The sequence below is a fragment of the Branchiostoma lanceolatum genome, chromosome 15, assembly GCF_035083965.1.
Source record: "Branchiostoma lanceolatum isolate klBraLanc5 chromosome 15, klBraLanc5.hap2, whole genome shotgun sequence".
In the NCBI taxonomy this organism is placed as follows: domain Eukaryota; kingdom Metazoa; phylum Chordata; class Leptocardii; order Amphioxiformes; family Branchiostomatidae; genus Branchiostoma; species Branchiostoma lanceolatum.
The window spans coordinates 11,072,884-11,093,511 of NC_089736.1; the positions used below are offsets into that span (position 1 = coordinate 11,072,884).

At 40.2% G+C, this 20,628-nt stretch overlaps 1 protein-coding gene across 1 annotated transcript; it reads right to left on the bottom strand.

Moving 5' to 3' along the window:
• Positions 1 to 4: 4 nt before the first annotated feature.
• Positions 5 to 20,162, bottom strand: LOC136449291 (protein CNPPD1-like). Its single transcript, XM_066449267.1, has 9 exons — positions 19,982 to 20,162; positions 18,088 to 18,190; positions 17,532 to 17,613; positions 16,979 to 17,099; positions 11,525 to 11,597; positions 11,112 to 11,167; positions 6,473 to 6,534; positions 4,623 to 4,740; positions 5 to 2,465 (listed from the first exon to the last, which is right to left on the bottom strand). Exons 1-9 carry the CDS (start codon positions 20,048 to 20,050, stop codon positions 1,794 to 1,796), a joined length of 1,356 nt encoding a protein of 451 aa, XP_066305364.1. The 5' UTR covers positions 20,051 to 20,162; the 3' UTR covers positions 5 to 1,793.
• Between the last annotated feature and the right edge of the window lie 466 nt (positions 20,163 to 20,628).

The window sequence follows — 20,628 nt, forward strand, 5'->3', positions numbered from 1 at the left end:
CATATAGAAACAGAGATGTCATAGTTTTAATACTGACAAATGTGTGGTCCTTGATGGTACAAAATCTCACAGGAAAATGCAGTACAAATGTTTCCTAAAAAGAGCATCTATGGCACAGAGTCTACGGCAATACATTCATATATTTAAGACAATATAAAATACTTCCCCAATATGCTCACTATTGACACATTCGCTGTCGAATGACTCCCTCAGTGTGCATTAAAAACAACGTTGTAATAAATTAGTTTTTGAAAAGCACATACATGTATAAATAGTCAAACCCAATGCCATCCTAGTCATATCCGTTACTACATCACCAAATGTATCTTACCATAATACGAACAATACTGATAGTCATATTTCTGGTGACATTTTTCAACTTTATCTTACTGCATAAAAGAATTTTGACGTTGGACTAGTTGTCTAATAAAAACTTTTCTTAAATAAAAAAAGATCTTGTCACAATATTTATCCTTCCCTGTTGATAAAACACAAATCTCAGGCCACACACATTTAATACATTGTCATTGTTTCACAAATGCTTCATGTTTCCTTGAGAAACTACAGTAAAAAAAGTCTTGATCAAGCGCCATTATACGCCGCACTTGACAATCAAGACATAGAAGAATCGTAAAACGAGGTATTAAAATTCTGTATGGCCTTAAACACTCAAACACTAGCTCCATCTGTCTGCTTACAATCTACATTCCAAATATCATCAGTTCATACTACTGCACTACTGCACATTGTGTTGCATGGACATTTTTGCGAACACATGAGGTTATGAGGTTACAACACTGTCAAACAATGTCACAGAGTCTGACTCCTTTAAAAAAACATACCAGTGTGACATCCTTCTCACTACCGTTTAAAACATTCACAGATTCTATGTACAAAGTAGTACATTCTCATCTGTCCTGTAAAAAGGTTTAAGTGGTCCCGTAGCCTTTTTTAGGCCGTAGGGGCAGTGGGTTATTATCCACTGTGTCTAGGGCACTGTTTTGGAAGGCGGAACGCATCTTCTTTCACCACCTTTTACCTCCCCAACCGAAGTCAGGTACCCATTTTTACACCTGGGTGGAGTGAGGAAAGTCGTGTAATAAAAGTGCCTTTCCTAAGGACACAACATCGGTGGCGTCGCAGGGGAGTTGAAACCCAGGATTTCTGGGTCGAACACTCTGACCATTATGCCAACACAAAGCCACACAATGTCCTGAAGTAGTTCATCAAAAAACAACATCTTTTGATTTTGAACAATTTGGGAATTACCATTTGCACCAATACCCATACTGGCTATTTAAGAACACTTGTATGATAGTTTAAGAGTATAAAAAAGATTACATTTACGCTGATTTCCAGCCATCATTTATAATTACATCTGTACAACCTATTCCCCTGATATTGCAACAACTACATTAAGATTGCCCAGGTCACTAAAAAGAGAGTGTTACCACCAATACAAGGGGTCTAGGTAGTGTGAACTGTTCCAAGAACATTGCAAAGACCTCTCTTCTCTATTTTTTTGGTCCACTTTTTGTTTTTTCTATAAAAGCCCTCAAAATAGTCCTGATTTACCCATAAAAAGAGAGCACTACCACAGTTGCAATGGGTCCAGGTAGTGTGGACTGCTCCAAGAAAATTGTAAAAACCCCTCTTCCCTAATTTTTTCAGTCCACCATTTGTTTTTTTCTGTAAAAGGATAGTTCTGAAGTCTGTACATACTAGTACTCAAGTTCACCTGCCCCCCTCCTTAACCTTGAAGCAAAATGGCCCCAGAAACCCCCTTCCAGTCCTCATGCCGTCAGGATAGGCTGCGGGAAGGACTGTGTGCTACATCCCACCACAATGTCGTGGTACGATGGAACCAGGAGGTACTTTCTCGAGATGCACTTGTCGTCCTTACATCCGTCGTCCTGTCTCTGGAACATCTTGTTCGGATTCTTGTGTCCGTCACTTGTGCGTATCCTCTTCGTATATCTGTGCGTAGGTCTCGTGTGGTTGGCAGGGTGACCAAAGAGGTCAAAGGCCAGATCCCCGCTAGTCCCTCCGTATGGTCCGTCCCAGAACGGGTTACTTCCGACCAGTTCCGACTGGCCTGCACCGGTCCCAAGTGCCACCAAACTAGTCCCAACTGGAAATGTCCTGTCGTTGGCCGTGTTCCCGTCGACGCCGTTGAGGACGGCGTTGGAGAATTCCAGGACGGAATCGCGAATGCGAGGGAGGGTCACCAGGATGCTGTCAACCTCTTCTTCCGTCATCGTCTCCTCACAGAGAGCCTCCTCCGGTGTCAGCTGGTTGGAGCCGGTTCCCACCGGTTTGAGCCAGGCTGCCTCCCGGGTGGCTGGAGAGGTGGCGGGGGCTGCGATGAGGTCAGAGGTCAGCTGCGAAGCCTGGTGAGCGACAGTGGTGGTGCCGACCAGAGCTGCGATGCAGGTGCCGTAAGCCACAATGCACAGGCACATCACCTGTGGAAATGTAATGTTAACGTCAATTTATCTATTCATATATCTTTTATGAATCTTAAGGCTGGTCCCTTTAGTTAACTGAGTAACAGATTTTCAAGGGAGCCCTTACAAAATCATAACAAATCAGGATATAAAAAAAGGATAACATGATATAAACTGAATGAATAATGCATTCACAATAATGTAACATAAAGGAGCAACCATCATATATAGGAATTTAGCGTGGTGTCCCCCTAGTAGGTTAGCCTGGATACAGCAAAATCATTGCATTAATCTGCTGTTTCTCAGTTATTTTGATAAGATAAGGCTAAAACCAATAATCTTGAAGTCACAGGGTTTCAGTCTTGTATTCAATGAAGTCAACCGAATACAAACTCTTAGTCTGACTAGACTTCCAACACTCTTCTACATTTGAGCTTTGTGAAGACACTATGTAAGAGAGACAACGCTGCTATGCCAGTGCCTGTTTCTATGTAAGACATCGTTGCTATGTCAGTGCCAGTTCCTCCTTCTAAAAGTGCCGTAGGGAACACTGCCATGCACGGCTACCCTACAAATTGCTCTCTACCAAACGACAAAGTGCATTAGTCAGGGAATGCGCACTCTTGACCCGAAACCCCGGCACACTCAGCCACTGGAACAGGCGGTTCCCAGCAAATTGCTTCCAGCAAATTGAAACCCAATTTTCTGTGAAATGAAATGAAGTGGGGGTCACTGTTATTAGTGGTTGGCAATTTCTTTCTTTTTTTCTGTTTGGCCACTGGGTTTTCAACCCCTTTGGGGGTCACAACGAGAAAGAGTGAATGCAGCTGCAACATGCGTGTAGGTTACTTTTTGAATCCACTTTGAATGTCTCAAGGTTGCAGACCACAGTATTTTGCCTATAGGGATTTACATGGTTAAGGATCCCAAAGTGAGAAGCTTTAACGCTTCAAAATTTATAGTAAGGTGCACAATTAGGGTGCCAGATTTTGATATGCTTGACTTAAAGGTTCAATCTACAAAATATGTGAAAATGAGCTTAAATTTGCCGGCTTGTTCTCTTTTCAAAGGCACTTTGATATGACCCCCAGCGGAGGTCACCGTACTGCAGCTGACTCACAGTAGTCGGGCGGTACCAATATTCAGGCGTGAATCGAACCCGACCGAACAAACATCGTAATCCAACTCGTACAGTCTCAAAACTGATGTATTCCTCTACCATTCACCACAGTTTCAGCCTCGCTAACGAGCACAGAAGAAAAACTACGGCCTTTTTAAGCAATGTGACGCACTACTTCATACTCGAACTACTATTGTCCATGGGGGTTGCCTATTAATACTGTGTTCTGCGACCTCTAACTAAGGGCATTTTGGGTGGGAATCTTTTCAAACATAGCATCTAATAGAGGCTATGTTTACCATCTATCCCAGTACCTCTACAACAGAGCTTTGGCTAGAAAGGGTTAAATATGATCCGTGAAAAGTTTCAACAGGTTGGTAAGTCACTGAATAGAAAGACTCCTTTTGCACAACCAAGTGTTTAATTCGACCAACATTTCGGTGACCGTCTCAGAGCAATTCGGACTTGTTCACATGGCACTGCAGCGATAGGTGTAGCTGCTTACTTTTGGAGCCGCATCTGTAAGCAGCGACACCTCTAGCTACAGTGCAAAGTGAACCAGTCAGAATTGTCCCGAGGAAATTGGCAGACGGTCACTGAAAAAAAGTGTGAAATGTTGCTTGAAGAAAACACTTGGTTTTGTTTTTTATTGGCTCAAATATACAGTCAAACCTGCCCAAGGCGACCACCGGGGGACTGAGAAAAAGTGATCGCGTTTGACAGGTGATCGCCTTGAAGAGGGTCGACTCACGACATGTTTCCAAGTTAAGATGTTAATCAATACAGTATCACATAGACGGATGGAACATGATGTGATTTTAGACAGAATAACTACCACCAGGTTTAATTCTCATTGACAGAAATTGTGCTCTGTGTGGTCCCGATTCATGGCAGCTGCGTTGGACAGGCAGCTTAAAGCTTGTGCCTATGGGGAAAATTTTCGGGACCGAGAAAAAGCCGTCGCTGTGGCCAGGTGGTCGTCTTGAAAAGGTTTAACTGTAAAGCTGAAAAAGCATGCTTGATCTTGAGAAGTTCTTTGTTGTGTCTGTACACACCTCCATCATCCACTGAGCGGTGGCCGCCATGTTGTCCCACAGCCACGCCTGTTGCCATAGCGCCCACATGTCCGTGTACGAGAACCATCCTCGCCGCATCCCTTCCATCACTGCTATCCTGGAATTTTGAAAAAAATAAAAGAATGTATTTTAATCGTTTTAGCTTACAAAAAAGATAATCTCTTCCACTGTACTGGTCTCAGCACTGAGCACATCAATTTTGCTTACAAAAAAGATCCTCTTCCATTGATCAGACCATAAAAGATAGACATTGTGTACAGTATACATGTATAAAGGCAGAAGACTTGAAAGGCACAAACTTACACCATATTCTAAAAAAAGTTACATGATGTTGTTGTTATGTTGTTATTCATCTTGTGGCCAGTGGCACGTATGTCAGCAAATTTCCTTCAAACTGATAGTACTATACAATAAATATCATGGAAATCCATTGTTCCTTTGTTCAGTTTTTCTTCTTAGAAGATTTTCACAATAACGCCCCTGCAGTTCCAGCGCAAGCTGCTAGGTGGCTCAAACCTACACTACTTCTTTATTACATCACAAGCTATCTGCCACTCAGAAATCAAGACCATAGCACGTCTAGGTCAAAAGATACAAAAGTTCTGCTGCAGTACCAAGGTCACATACCAGGGGGCCCAAAATCGACCTTGCATTTTGACTTTACAACAACTCAGGTTTGAAGGTTTTGGGATGAAAACGTTGGAAGGTTTTGGGATGAAAAACCAACATTACTCCTACGCTCATCGACAGCTCAACAGAATAAATAAACGTGGCACCACATCCTCTTCCAGCTGTCTGATTCACTTTCGTGACAACAATACACGATAATCCCACCCCGTCATGTTCAGCAGTACTGTGCTATAACTGTGCGACTTGAGCATACCAGGGGGGATCCAGGATTACTACCTGTCGGTCTGATTGACAAGTGCGTTCTCAACTGTGGATATATCACTTTGGGAGGTCTGATGTTTCATTATGTGCCTTCGTTCTCCCTGTGTCAAAACGAACGAACCTGTTGTCACTCAAGACGATCAAGCCTGTTGTCAATCTTGAAGCTTCATTTGACAAACTGAAAAAGTACCTAAAACATTCTTTTACCGGTTACAAAGATTCTGATGTTTCATTATGTGCCTTCGTTCTCCCGACGTCAAAACGGACAAGCCTGTTGTCACTCAAGACGAACAAGTCTGTTGTCAATCTTGAAGCTTCATTTGACAGACTGAAAAAGTACTTAAAACACTCTTTTACCCGGGTTACAAAGATTTCTGATGTTTCATTATGTGGCTTCATTCTCCCGATATCATGGGCATTGGCGTACAAGCCTCTTGTTGGTAAGCCTCTTGTTGGTCTTGATGATTCATTTGACAGACAGAAAAAGGACTTCAGCTAGTGTCTTGAAAGCCAGAGCGGTCGCTGTCATTTTGCAATGCCCAAGATAATATCCACATTGTAGACATCCAGTAGACATGGAAAAGTTTGAGGTCTTTTTGTTGCACCATAGGCAGTTGTTTACACCCACGCAACGCGATCAGACCACGAAACACAAACACCTTTCTTGTACCAGCTAGCTATATAGGTCTATCTTTTCCACAGTTGCTGTATGTTACAGCATGTTCCTCGGATAAAACAGCTTGGCCACCTGCACAAGAACACTGAATTGACAAGCCCGTCTTCTTAAACCAGATACCTCCTCAGGACTTCTTACAGAAATCCCAAGAAAATCTCCAGTGAGAGACAAGGTTAAACGATGTCAAGCCGGGATAGGGCGGACACATCTCCGCCAAGTTGACATAGGATTAGAACCCATGTATTTTGAACCTGTGACGTACCTTGCCTCCAGCAAATTCACATAGAGCAGGAACTCCTCTGGACGGGTGAACAATTGCCAGTCCTGTAAAGAACGAAAAACTGTGAATGAATTTACAGATGGCAATGTTGTGGTAAGGGTTGTCTAAAGGTCCTGCGTTCGAATCCCTAAAAATTGTGAATGACATTTGCAGGTGGCAAGGGAGTCTTGTGGTAAGGGTTGTTGAATCAGTCCTGTGGTAAGGGTTGTTGAATCTAAAGGTTCTGGGTTTGAATCCACAGCAGGCCCCAATGTTGTGTGATTGTGAAAGGCAATCAACACCAATTAAAATGAGTACCTAGCATTGGTTAGGGATGTCCTCTCAGATGTAACGCAAGGCTGGAGGTCAAGTGTTTGTGAGAGGCACACCTCGAGCAAGTCTAAAGAAGTCAACTCACTTATAGTTTCCATCAATTCAAAACCTGCTCAAGATTCATTTGGTACAACCACTTTTCTCATTTTTTCTATAGCTATTTTTTTCACCATAAAGATATTTTTGTTTGATATCATACTTCAACCTAACGAGTTATGGGTGGGAATTTCTTGTACTGACAAAATAAAACACAAGGAAAGCCAAAATCAAAGAGGACCACATTTGAACTTCTCACTACTCAAGGTCTTTCCTTCCTCCTTTCTTCCACCATCTTGCATCTGTATATCCCCTTAGCCTGTGTTTACACAAGCTCTCCGGTGGAGGTTAATGACCCCCTCCCGAGTTACATTCGGGCCAGCCTAGGGAGCGCTAGTCAGACTATATATCCCCTTGTCTCTATATAATTATCTTCTTAAAAATTCCCTTCCTCCAACTTTCTCCTCTCTATTCATCACTAATCTCCTTCCTTAATCTGTAACTATACAGGTATTAACTACAGGTGGAAATGGGAGGAACTGGCATTTAGTAACTTACAATTAATGGATTAAGCCAAAAAAGCAGTTACTCAAGCAACTAGATATGATTCTGGATATCCAGCTGCTTGAATAACTGCTTTTTTTGGCGTATCTTATTACCTGGATATCTAACCTTCATTGACGAATTAATGGATTAACCGTCATCTTCACAAAATGCTAATACCATGGGCATGATCAGCCACTGAACGTAAATTTGTATAGCAAAAATTACTGGGTCTTTCACGCCATGAATCGACCAATTCTTGATACTTGAGTTATTTTACAGGTGTTAGCTATAGTTCGGGACTAGTAACTCACTAGTCTACTTGATTTTTGACAGATGTGAATAAACAAAACATTTCATTTTTCAGTCCCTCACCAAGCTGTACAAAATGGTTCTACAGAATGTAATGCTGATTTTATGTAACCTTGTACAAATGTAGCGGTTAAACCTCAGACTGAGGACGAAGCATGACATTTTTTCTAGTAGTAGCTAGCGTGTTTAGCCAAGCACACAAGGTCACGCCTACTCTTCTCAATAAGTGTGCTGGGTTCTCTTTTATGTGCAGAGGTTTGACGCTTGAGGTTTACACCTGACGCTCCCTCATACACAGGGCCGCTGGCTTTATGTCACCATCAGAAATGACAAATGCAATCCCTTATAACATGTCCTAGCTGAAGCGAACTCTGGGATCGAACTCAGGCCCATGAAGCTACGGAATTTGATCCATATGGTCATCAAGCAGCGGGTTGACATATCAATGTAGAGGGTGTAATTTTCAGTTCCTGCCCTTTCTAAAGCTCAATGAAAGGAACATCCTTTAATGAAATGATTAAGAGATCCTTGTACCCTTGGCATTTGAAAGTTAAGCCACAGGTGCAGACCATTATACTGCCCACTGAAACTCCCTTGTCCTTACACTCAGCCAAACCAGGTGATTGACAGCAAGGCTCATTTTAATCCAAGCTACCAGTTATCGCAAGTACAATATAGCTGAAGTCTTATCTGTTATCTCGTGTGAATCTTTCTACTTCAATAATCAGAGAAAAGTGTGTGAAGAAAGCCTGATTCTACATATTGTAGGGTTCAAAAGTAGAGATTGAAGTGGTAGCCCTAGGGATGGATCTATTCGGACTTATGTTGCAAAACAAACTATACAACAGTATTTGCAAGCTTACATTGTACATGTGCACACTCATACTAAAGTCATAGTCATACATACATACATGCACACACACACACCAATACTTACATGCTCACACACACACACACACACCAATACTTACATGCTCATACACACACACACACACACGTGCACACACACACACACACACACACACATGCAGCTACTAGTAGCCCTACATATACATAGTTCCAATGTTTATGATAATTCAATTTCAACCCCCAACTATAAATGTGTTATGATAATATATCTAGTGGCAATGCCCATTGAACTATTCATTAGAAAAAAATAAAATTTTTACTAGTTTTGCCTCATCACTAATTGCCAATCTGAAGACCACCAACCAGTCTACAATGTAGGGGTCGCTTTTAGACAAGAAATTGTTTGAGCTGAACGCAAACCAGAAGATAGCCTGGGGCATTTGTCACTGTAGCTGCACAAAAGTGTGGCTCGGTACCTTTGTGGTCCCAGATATCACCTAAAGATAACTAGTTGTTTATGTACATGTAACAACCATCAAAGAGGGGACTTCCTTTCCCACCCTACAGGTCCCTCCAACAACAGACATCTATCTTTCACGACCAACAATGGCCCCTTTCCTGTAGAAATAGTCTCTTTGTAACTGATCTCGGTTAAGAAGACTCTTTACTGTCCGACCTGTTGACGTTCGCAGCCACATTGTGAGAAAGGGAAGCACTTTTCTCATGACTCACAGTAACACAACATGAACACACATGTCGCTCTCTAGTGCTTATTCCCACATCTTGTACCTGCTTTGTTGACTGTAAACTACTGTTTCATTTTATCTTTTAAAGTCTTGAATGAAGGTTTTGTTTTGGTGTCAGTAGAAGCAAAAATTTCATGTTAGGAATGAAGCCATATTGAAAGCTACCAGGGAATCTAGAGCGCACATCTTGTACCTGGCTTGTTGACTGTAAACTACCATTCATTTTATCTTTTACAGTTCGGAATGAAAGAGTTGTTTTGGGCGACCTCGCGAAGTCAGTAGAAGCAAAAATTGCTTGAATTTCATGTTAGGAAATGTGACATATTGAAACATCTCCCTCTCAGTTTAACTATTTCATTTTATCTTAAACAGTTTTGAATGAAGGTTTTGTTTTGGGTTAACTCTTGAAGTAGAAGAAAAAATTGCTTGAGTTCCATGTTGGGAATGATAGAAACATCTCCCTCTCAGTTCAACTATTTCATTTTATCTTATACAGTCTTGAATGAAGGTTTTGTTTTGGGTTAACTCTTGAAATAAAAGAAAAAATTGCTCGAGTTCCATGTTAGGAAATGTGACATATTGAAACATCTCCATATCAATTCAACAGTTTTATTTTATCTCTTACAGCCCTGAATGGAGGTATTGTTCTGGGTGAACTCTTGAAGTCAGTAGAGGCAAAAATTGCTGGAGTTTCATGTTAGGAAATTGGACATATTGAAACATCTCCCTCTCAGTTTAAATATTTCATTTTATCTTTTACAGTCTTGAATGAAGGTGTTGTTTTGGGTGAACTCTTGAAGTAGAAGCAGAAATTGCTTGAGTTCCATGTTGGGAATGATTGAAACATCTCCCTCTCAGTTTAACTATTTCATTCTATCGTTTACAGTCTTGAATGAAGGTCTTGTTTTGGGTTAACTCTTGAAGTAGAAGAAAAATTGCTTGAGTTCCATGTTGGGAATGATTGAAACATCTCCTTCTCAGTTTAAGTAGCTCCCATACGATCCTCACCACACCTGCGCCTGTAGCTTAATCCCATAGCTGATCTTCGAAGAATGGAGACATTAAAGCTAACATTTACACCTCCCAAACAGCAAAAGATCAAATCACATGCCTACAGAAGCCACCGAAGCAATTAACAGCAATTGTTCCGATCGCTATCTCCCTTCATTGTTCTTCTACAGATCTAATCGTTCAAAGTGCCCAGAGCGAGGGGTGACCTCTTGGGTCTTAACAGTGCAGGTGTCAAAAATGCAATCATGGGGAGTTCTCAATAACTACCCTCCGTGTTTTGACACAAAACAGAGCCGTGTTTCTGACAGGTGGAAAAGGGGTAGTGAAGTGGAAGGGGCTGATTAACAGGCGGTTTCACTGCTTAATGGAAGGAGTAATTTGTATTGATGTACAAGCCAGTTGCAAAAGACTACAGCGGCTTCGTACAACACTCCTTTTTCACTCATCTAACAGGGATGTACTACATAGTACATGTAATACTGAACACTAAACGTTAACTACACTCCTGTGTGCATGAGTTTTTTCACTGAATTCCTCCACTTGTCAACAAAAATCCAGACAAATATCTTGTCTTTCTGGTAGTGTCCTTGAAAGAAGGTTTCGAAAAATAATTTTAAGCACATAGATAATGATGTGAAGTATTTTGGCTATAGCAGTATATGTATAAGTTGTATTTCAAAGACTTAACTGCAATAATAGTATGAAAGACTTGACGGAATCATAGAAAGTGAGTATCACCCTCACTCCACTTAAATTGTTGAAAACATGTACTTAAAATTGTGTTGTTTTTTGTTTGTTTATCTGAAAATTACCATGGCAACTAGGAAGCTGGCTTCAAGAGTGTTGACCTCCTCCACGTCGCGTTTACCTGGAGATGGGATAGAAAATATAGATATATGAATGTATGTTGATCATTATTATTCATTACATTCTTTCCACTGTACATGTATGTTACATTATCTCATGATGTTGTTGACATTGTTGTTGTTTCTTTGATTGCATGAAAGAAAGATATCAAAACCGGTAGTTCTGCTGTAGTACCATAACAAACTGCTAGGGGACCTAAAATGTAATCATGTCAGGGTCTCATCAAGACCTATCCACATACAAGGTATCAAGACAATCCACCCAGGTCTTCTGGAGTTATAGTGTTCACACGCACACACACCCAAAAACATAACCTTCTTGGCCAAAGAAATAAACAGAACAAAAAATTTGTTCTCACCTGCTTCCGCCCATTCATCATTGAAGACCTCTTCATCTTCTCCTTCATCATACAGGTACTTAGAGGCTACCATCTAAACATACAAACAAACAAACAATAGTTAGTATTCATGTTTCACTATGGTTATGGACAGTTACTACCGATGACAGAACAAGTTGTAGAACATGATAAGTTACATGACGTATTCAGTCAGTCTTTATAACATAATATCTAGATTCTAAAACACTGAAAACTGAAATGCATTGTAGTAGACTTAGTATTTAGTACAGTTATCAATGTATTATCAAGTGCTAAAGGTTAATTGGATGCAAAATGATACATGACTCTGGTTGGAATGGGCTGAAAGGTTAAGGTCGTTTCATTGCTGTATCAGTCACGCATAGGCAAGCTCGTTACTAATACATTGTAGTATCCATGGTAATTTGTGAACTAAGGATTTGTTTAAGATCCAGCTGCTAAAACTAAATACTAGTAGAAGAGAGCCATGGTCAGATTTAAGTGTTTGCTTCCATTTCGGCACTTATTTTGACTGATCGTCAGTAGAAAAGGATTGTGATTGGTTGAGGTACTGATTGGTTTAACTTTTAGATCCAGCTGCCCAAACCATGGACTGCGCTAAAATAAAATCCTAGCTAGATCCCTGGGCCATGGTCAGATTTAAGTGTCTGCCCCTATCCTGTCACTTATCTTGACAAATCGTCAGTAGCAAATGTTTGTGATTGGTTGAACTACTGATTGGTTTAAGATCCAGCTGGCTAAACCATAGAAGAGAGTCATGGTCAGATTTAAGTGTTTGCTCAATCCTGTCACTTATTTTGACTGATCGTCATTAGCAAAGGTTTGTGATCTGTGATTGGGCAACTCAAACCATAGAAGAGAGCCATGGTCAGATTTAAGTGTTTGCGTCCATCCTGTCACTTATTCTGACTAATTGTCAGTAGCAAAGGTTTTGTGTCTACGGTGTAACCCGGCCCTCTAAGCGAGCTGTCACATTCCCCACACAAAGAAAGGGGCAGGCCCTCCTCTGGCATGCCACCAAGCAGTTCAAGGGTTCCCATTCAAACCGCATATAACGGCAAACTGTTAGCAAACATGGAAGACGGTCATGATTAGATGCTGGACACTGTGTGCACCATGCCCAAACAATAATATCTCGTACATTCCACGCCAAATTCCTCACCATAATATCTCGCAGTTGTGGTAAATATACAACGTGGTCCGTGCAGGTGTAAGCTATCTCGGTAGGGCGTAACGCGAGATTTTACGTCGCATAGGTCACGTATCGAGCATGCTGTTGAGCTGTATACAGTCAATTCTGCTTCAAAAACATGCAAGACATGGAAGAGGTGGGGTGACGCAGTTCAACACAAAGTGCTGTGTATTACAGAGACATGAAAACTTTGGAGGTGACAAGTTCAGGTCAGGCATAAACACTCTACGACTAAAAATAGAAGGATAATTCCACGTCACCATGGATCCCCAGTTCAGAAAGCTTTGGGAACATGTTTAGATGTTAAACAGAAACACACTTCCCTTTTTACAGTAACTAGTCTGTTAGGCAGAAATGGTTCAGTAGGAGTACCTTCCCAGAAAATTTGCAATGTGCCTCAAATTAGAAAGAAAGTAGACTAAAATTGAAACTTTTTCAGATGTTCTAACCAGTTTCTAACCAACTTGACATGTACCTTGTAAGTCTAAAGCAACGTTTGCATATATATACATTCACAAACATAAATACTCACTGTGTATATACTGGTATGACCAAAAACACTTTTTGTTTAAAGGCATATTCACATTCATCATGTTATGTTTTTGCTGAAATATTTTCCAACACAGCTGAATTTTGTGCTACGCATCTTCGACTATTTCAAGAATGTCCACAAAATGAACGCATGTGTTGTACAGTGAAACTCTGAACTTCTGATCTTGGTGTCAACGACCGTTGTGGGAACTAGGATCATCCTTTTCCTTAATACTATCTATCTCTTTAGACCTATATATCGGAAAAGTGGTGGCTACATTACAACTTCCTGGAAATACTATATACGCTGTCGAAACTTTCCGTTGTCCATCTTCCCTGTCAATCACTCTGACAGCTTGAAACTCCTCCCCCAATACAGGCGTGGCCTAAATTGATTGACAGGTGGAGGAATCCCAGGTATGTGATACCTGATGTCACTAAGCAGAAGAGCGGTAACAGCACGTCTGTTTACCTGGTAACCCTACCCCCCCTAGGAGGGCCTCTTCTTTATGGTCTCGGGAACAGCAACTTTTTCTCAATGGGAGCAATGAACCCGAGTGTGACACGGACCTTGACATTGTCAGAATCATGCAAAGTAGTTTAAAAGTGGCAGGGTACTCTCCTCTTGGCATGGAGATGTCTATACTTAAGACTGCAGCTTTGCAAAGTTTTCAAGTCTATAGTACATGTATATAGATGAAACACCAACCACCATTATCAATATCTAGGTATAACATATCAAATCCTTGACTTTTTTAATCTTTAAAATACAGTTGTTAGCATATCCGACACATGTATGCACCATAGTTTTAAGGTGGCAAGGCACTGATCTTTTGGCATGGAGATTTCTATACTTAACAATGTAATGCTGATAAATTTTAAAGTATATAATTGAAACACCAACCAATAGTATCAATATCTAAGGTCTAACATCCAAATCCTTGACTTTTTAAATCCTTAGATAACCTTTAGCACACCGAAGTAGCCATTTGGCACCCCATTTTCTATTGGTTACAGAGTTAGGCAGCAGGGAGAAGGTTAAAAACACCACCAAATATTATCAATAATAGGATCTAACAGATTTTTTTTTAATCCTTAAAAATACAGTTGTCAGCATATCCAACACATGTATGCCACCTACATGGTTAAGAAAACCAGAGGGCATACTTAACACACAAGCACATGTACCCCGGCATAATACGTTTTTTGTGCAGTCATCTTACGCACACTTCACACGCCTTTTCACCATGGCTGGCAGGTGACAGCATTGAACATAGTATTCGTCATGGCTTGTTGGCAGCAACGACCTATTCAGGATTTTCCAAACAGTATTCCGCCACACTGACTTCTGAAGTGGTAGCCACAGAGCTAACAGTACAAGGATCTTCTACCTGCTTTCACAGCAGCTGTTCAAGAGGGGGAAAGTACTGTAATTCTTGTTTCTTTCACTGTAACTTTATGTTTTCACGGTCACCTCTGTGCCGTGAACTTATCATCACCGTGAAAAAAACTGTTGTTATTATCAATGATTCCTTCACACATCCGTTCTGTAAATCAATTGCCTCCAAGTTCAGTGAAAATGTGCATTTTCCTTACACCGTGAAATTTTGCTACCGAGAAGATAAAGTGAATTACAGTAAACTATTTCCTGACCAGCTACAACAGTGGCTGGTTAATGGTTGACATGTTTGTCATTTTAAAGGAGACTTCCTTTTCTACAACTTATGTGTCTTTTGTGTTCTTAAAAACTAGCTTCTTATCAGTTATCTCCCTTCCAAGAATACTTCCTTCCCTGACATGACGGCAAATTCCCTTTCTCTCATTAGGCCATGTTGATACGGTTGTATGGATCACATCCTTTGGGATCCGCAAAACTGGTGCGAGCTTGAAAAAAAAAAGTTTGGCAAAAAAAAGTTGCCTTCATTATGAAATCTGGGTGATCAGGAAGGTTGAACAAATGACCAAACACATAGAATCTTCATTTTTGTTCATCTATCATTATATCATTACATCTTCTTCAATGACTTTGGAATTGACATGGCATTCTATGACATTTGTATGTTTTCCAATATATTTTTGTAAATTTACGGCATATATTTCATTTTGCAGCTGCCTTGTACGATTTACAGTCAAAAACTTTATTTTCTTTGGAAATGGACCAAATTTGATGCACGCACTGACGTCATCCATATAATCGAAACAACATGGCCTTATTACAAAAATTGCCTGACTCAAAAGCTGCCGCAAGTTCCAAGAAGGGGCTGTCAACTCAGACGCTCTCCAGAATGCCAGTGCTCCAGCTGGGAGACTTTTGCCCTTGACTTTGGGCATACGCAATTAGCGGTAGCAACGAACATCCTAATGAAGGGGCAAAAACCCCATTCCTTTCATGCTTCACTAAACACGCGTAGACACACTTCGTCCAGTACTACAGCTGATCGTTGGTAACTTACATGTAGACAAGTTCTGGATCATATCCTCTGTAATGCAAAGGTTTCCTGTACCAACATTTCTAGCTTAGACCTGTATATCATTAAGCGACATCATTAAGCATTGGCTTTTATGTGTATTACATAACCCTTAGTCTTGGTAAATACTTCTCAAATCCTAGACTTCTTGTGAGAAAAGGAATCAAGATTACATGAGGGTACTCAGAGTAGAGAGTACAGTCTCCTTTAAGTACTGTACCATTGCATAGGGACAACAGCAGACTCAAAATTCTAAGATGTATCGAGGCTCCTGGAACTGTGTATGATTCAGATTAGTGCTTCTTCAAGTAGTTTGTAACAGCTTAAGTCTTGAAATAGTTTCTCCTTTTTGACTCTTGAGGCTGTTGTCTAACTGGCTATACCAACGAACCGGCATTCCTTTGCCTTTCTCCGAAGCAAGTCTAAATCCTTTCAGTAGGAATTACACACCCCTGCCCCTCCTCAAAGACTCCAACAAGTCTGGGTTTCCGCTCTTGCCAAATTCTTGTTCAAATAAGAAAGTAGCCACTCGGCTTGAGACTTAAGACTAAGAGCTAACGTATGTCGTTATTCCACAGACAGAAATCCCCTTATCTTTGCTTCTGTGTTTAGGTAACACTTGTTGGCTCATAATACTAGGAGCTTATCTGTGGGGAAACCATGGACGGCTTTGTGTAAAGTGGAAGGATGTCGGTGGTAAAATGTTTGCAAAGAGGACAGGTGGCAGAATTGACTGTCACTGTTGTGTTTTCAAGTAGGGTCTCAAGTTTGGGATTTTGTTTTACCTTGCTTCACATGATGGTCTCAAATGGTTACACAAATGTCAAGGAAAAAACACAAGATCGATCAAGACATGATTTAAAATTCCAAAGCACCCTCTCTTAGTCTTACCAGAACTAACAATTAAGATCTTTGGACACCCACAATGAGACAAAAGATTTAAAATGTAACTTATATGCTGTATATAGCAAAATACTCTCTTAGTCCTACATTAAAATCTATTAAACTCCAACTCCAAGCAGATCTATTGTGGCAAAGACAGTATCCAAAGGGGAAAAGCAGCATTACTGGCAAATAATATTGCTTTTGACCTTTGGATACTGTCAATGCCACCAATAGATCTGCTTGGAGATTATAGCTTTTTGGCGAAGTTTCAGGAGCAAGCCTAATACTAATAGAGTATATTATTATTTCAAACAGGTTTCCGGGCTTATGGCATCCGGACTGTTAGGAGTGACTACTTACCATGGAGACCAAGAAGAGGTCAGATGAGGACACTGTCTGCAGGTATTCTGGATTCCTGTGTTTTAACCTCTCCACATACCACATGCCCAACATCAGGGTACAGGGTGAGATGGACACACCACTGTGGAATAGGGTAAGAGGAGGACCAATTACTATGGCAGAAATAATTTTGCTTGGGGCAGAAAGAAGTTTTTGAACTTTTTGTGTTTGCTTCAAAACATCAAATGATGATCATAAAATGTAGTATATTGTTTATTAGAGGGTTATTTTAAAACCGTAGTTCCATTCAGTAGAACTGCTTTCATTCTATACGGGCTATGTATTTGGCTTTAAAATAATTTTCAAAAATCTTCAAGCTATAAGTTTCCAAATATAACTTATAAGGGAAAATCCATGTATTTCCCATTGATTCAGTAAATACAGAAGTCTACTTTCCAAGCACAGGTTTGGCTCTGGCTGGTTTTTAACAATGTTTTTATGTTTTGGCAGGCTTTCTATTCTGTCCCATTTTCTTTATGCCGGCCAGCCAAACAATGTAACAGAAGTCACTTACTTGACAACAGATGCTGCATACTTTTCCCTTAGCCTATTCTTCGGTGAGGGCGCAGCTTTTTGTAATAACTCCACCGCTATGTCTGCAGCACAAAAAAGAATGCAGCATTTATGTATCTGTATAGTTTCATGATAAAAAAATAGTTCATCAACAGCTTGTATGCTGTGGCAAAGGGTAGTTATACCAGCTATACATAATCTTTAAAAAAATCACAAAACAACAGTAACAATGGATCTCCTACTTGTTTCAGTTAATACAAAAGAAACCTGTGACTAAAAATCGGAGACATAATATTAATAAAAACACCTACAGTTCCATTGCTCTTCCAAGGAAAATTGCTAGGGGTTCAAAATCTAACTTTTTTCATTAATTTTCATCAACAATACCATACAACAACACAACAATTCATCCATAGCTTTTTGAGTGGTGCTGTTCACAAGGCAGTGTTACAAACGTTATCGAAAACATACATGTAACCTTCTTGGCAAAAGGGGATAATTGGCTTTCTTCGAAACATGTACATCTAAGTGTTCTGACATAAGTGCTGTTGACAAACCTGTGGCGACTGCCGACGGCCTTTTCAGCTCCTCATCTGTGAGGTTTCCATGGTACAAAGTCTTCCGTAACCTTTCTGTCAGCTCCCTGTGTGCAGGGGAAACCTGTGTAAATCACAAAGTGGAGAAACAATTTACGTTAAGGGCACAGTATCAAAGAATGCCGAGGACCTGTTATCAAAATACAAGCTGTGAATGCTGACATTGACCTCCAGGTGTTAAAGAGTGTACGTAGGCGAGGCACATGTGTGATTTTCTGCTGCTATAATTTGTGCTTAGTCATCATCCACTGTTCTCTGCATCTGCAGTCGTAGAATCATAGCCTCTACCAGGCCCTGCGGATGGCTGGAAAAATAGTAGAAATTGGCCAAATAGAGTGAATAGTATGCTCAGGGAGTCGGCTATGGAGAGATGGTCCAATATCCATCCTTTAGAGGTCGCAAACTGTAACTACTATAGCGGACTAACTTCTCTGGCATGTTATCCCTCTATTTGGCCAATTTCTATGATTTTTCCAGCGACCTGTGGAGCCTGGTAGAGGCTACATGTAGTAGAAACATCCATCTTGCAGCTGCATTCAGTCTTACTTCATCTTCTTCCACTGTGCCTTGCATCTGTGAGCTGCCTTAGGTCTTGGAGTTTCTTTTCTGTTATAGGAGGGCCTCACTGCCCTTACTCTCTGTGCTTCAGGTTACTCTTAGTCATCTTAAGAAATGGTCGGCAGTTGTTACTCAATAGAGCTGTGTACCTTGACCTAAACAAACTTGGCCAATTACTTTTAAGCTATACTGGTAGACGTAGATGGCTATCTTTCAAGCAGGTTGGTTTTGTGAATAAGTTTTAAACTTTTAGAAAAGATTAGGTTTGGATCTGACTTTATCACCTGCTTTTCACACAATTCTTAACCATTGTGACTGAGTGACAAATAGCCAAAGATATTGAATAATAAAATTTATTATTCACAACCAAAGAAATCATAACAGTTGATGTTTTGATGACCGTCTGTTATCTTCCTCAGGGCTATAATTCACTGCAGTTAGGTGTTGCTGCTAACAATGCTGTCCCAAACATAAAGAACTGTCACATACACATTAAGCAACAATAGGGAGATAGTTCAGTCTAAAACGTTAAGTACACACATAGATTTTGTTAAGCAACAATAATATTAGAAAAATGACTAAGTCTATAACTACTCTTATCACATTTCATGACTGGGGTGGATTTTCTAAAGAAGATGATAGACAGTCATCAAAATGTTGGCAGTTATCACTTCCTTGGTTGTAAACAAAGAACTTATTCAGTCATTCACCATACAAAGATAATCCATAATACTGACACCAAAAAGTATGGCATTACAGTGAAAAGGAGGCAAGTTCTGACAGTGAAATCATTAAAACCTAAATCAGAAATTCTGAAAACCTACCAGTAAGGTAAGTTAAATGTCCTTGATAATCAATAATCATAATTTAACTCTAAAAAAGCAAAACCCAACTGTTTGTATGTTGTCACTATATACAATACAAAATGTAGAAACAAATCTTAAAGCCGATAGGTATGGTAATATATTCTATTTCGTGTCAAACGATATGTTATTATCATGATTTCATATCCGTGTTTTTGCATTGATCTGTTTTGCCCCCCTCCCCCATGAGTTTAAGTGTCAACATGTTCATATACTGTATATCTAAACTTCCTTATCCTTAGAACGCCCAGTAGCACTATATAAATACATCATCACTAATGTATAGGGCAATAGGGGAAGAAATATATCTTCGAGGTTGGTGAAATATTATATACTGCCTAAAAAGGTAACGTAACTAGGGCGAAATAGTTCGTAACCCAAAAAAACAGCCATCACACGAGACTACGTAAAAACTCGTCATTCTGACAGCTTACCTGCTCGAAATCGTCCTCGGGGTCGGTCAGATTTAGACCAGGAGGTTGTAAAAACTTGTTAAAATCCATTTTTGTCACCTTACAGGCCACAGAAATGGCGTAAATTGATGTAATTTTACCACATTTTTGACGAAATAATGACCCCGCCAAACTGGGGACCGGAAGAGGAGGATGATGGGAAGGGTATTTCGTAACGAGGCTTCTTCTTTCCACCGCAACAAAATGCAAACAAAAGTTAATAATGATTTTGTTACGCATTAAAATGGTAATATCAAAAAAGTCATCAAACATGTATTTTAAAATATCATTTTAGAAATACTCTGTGCAAAAGTTTTATCATTGATATATTCTTAGACATGATTTGAATTTATTTAGATATTATTTGATCTTGTTTGGATGCTACCAGTGTCCCAAGAACTCGTCATTTCTCCATCCCCCCAGGCCCCACCTGTCGTGAATGTCACAGACGATGTCTTCACACATTTAGAACTCCTCTTGCCATCCGAAGACTGAAAATTATCTCTCTATAGATACTGCGCAATCTGCAGAAGTTGGTGCGGATATGGTAGATGTTTACTTCGTTCCGTTGTAACGTTTTGTTGTTTGGAGTTTTGGGGTCCAAGTTTTGGTGATGTTGACTGTTACAG

Bases quoted from the DNA above. Each gene is read 5' to 3' on its own strand.
- LOC136449291 (XM_066449267.1), bottom strand. From the start codon at position 20,050: ATGGATTTTAACAAGTTTTTACAACCTCCTGGTCTAAATCTGACCGAC. The intron at 17,614-18,087 runs GTTTGTCAACAG...TTTGTGCTGCAG, and splicing joins GCCGTCGGCAGTCGCCACAG to ACATAGCGGTGGAGTTATTA. The intron at 6,535-11,111 runs GTAATTTTCAGA...CGTTCTTTACAG, and splicing joins CCAGCTTCCTAGTTGCCATG to GACTGGCAATTGTTCACCCG.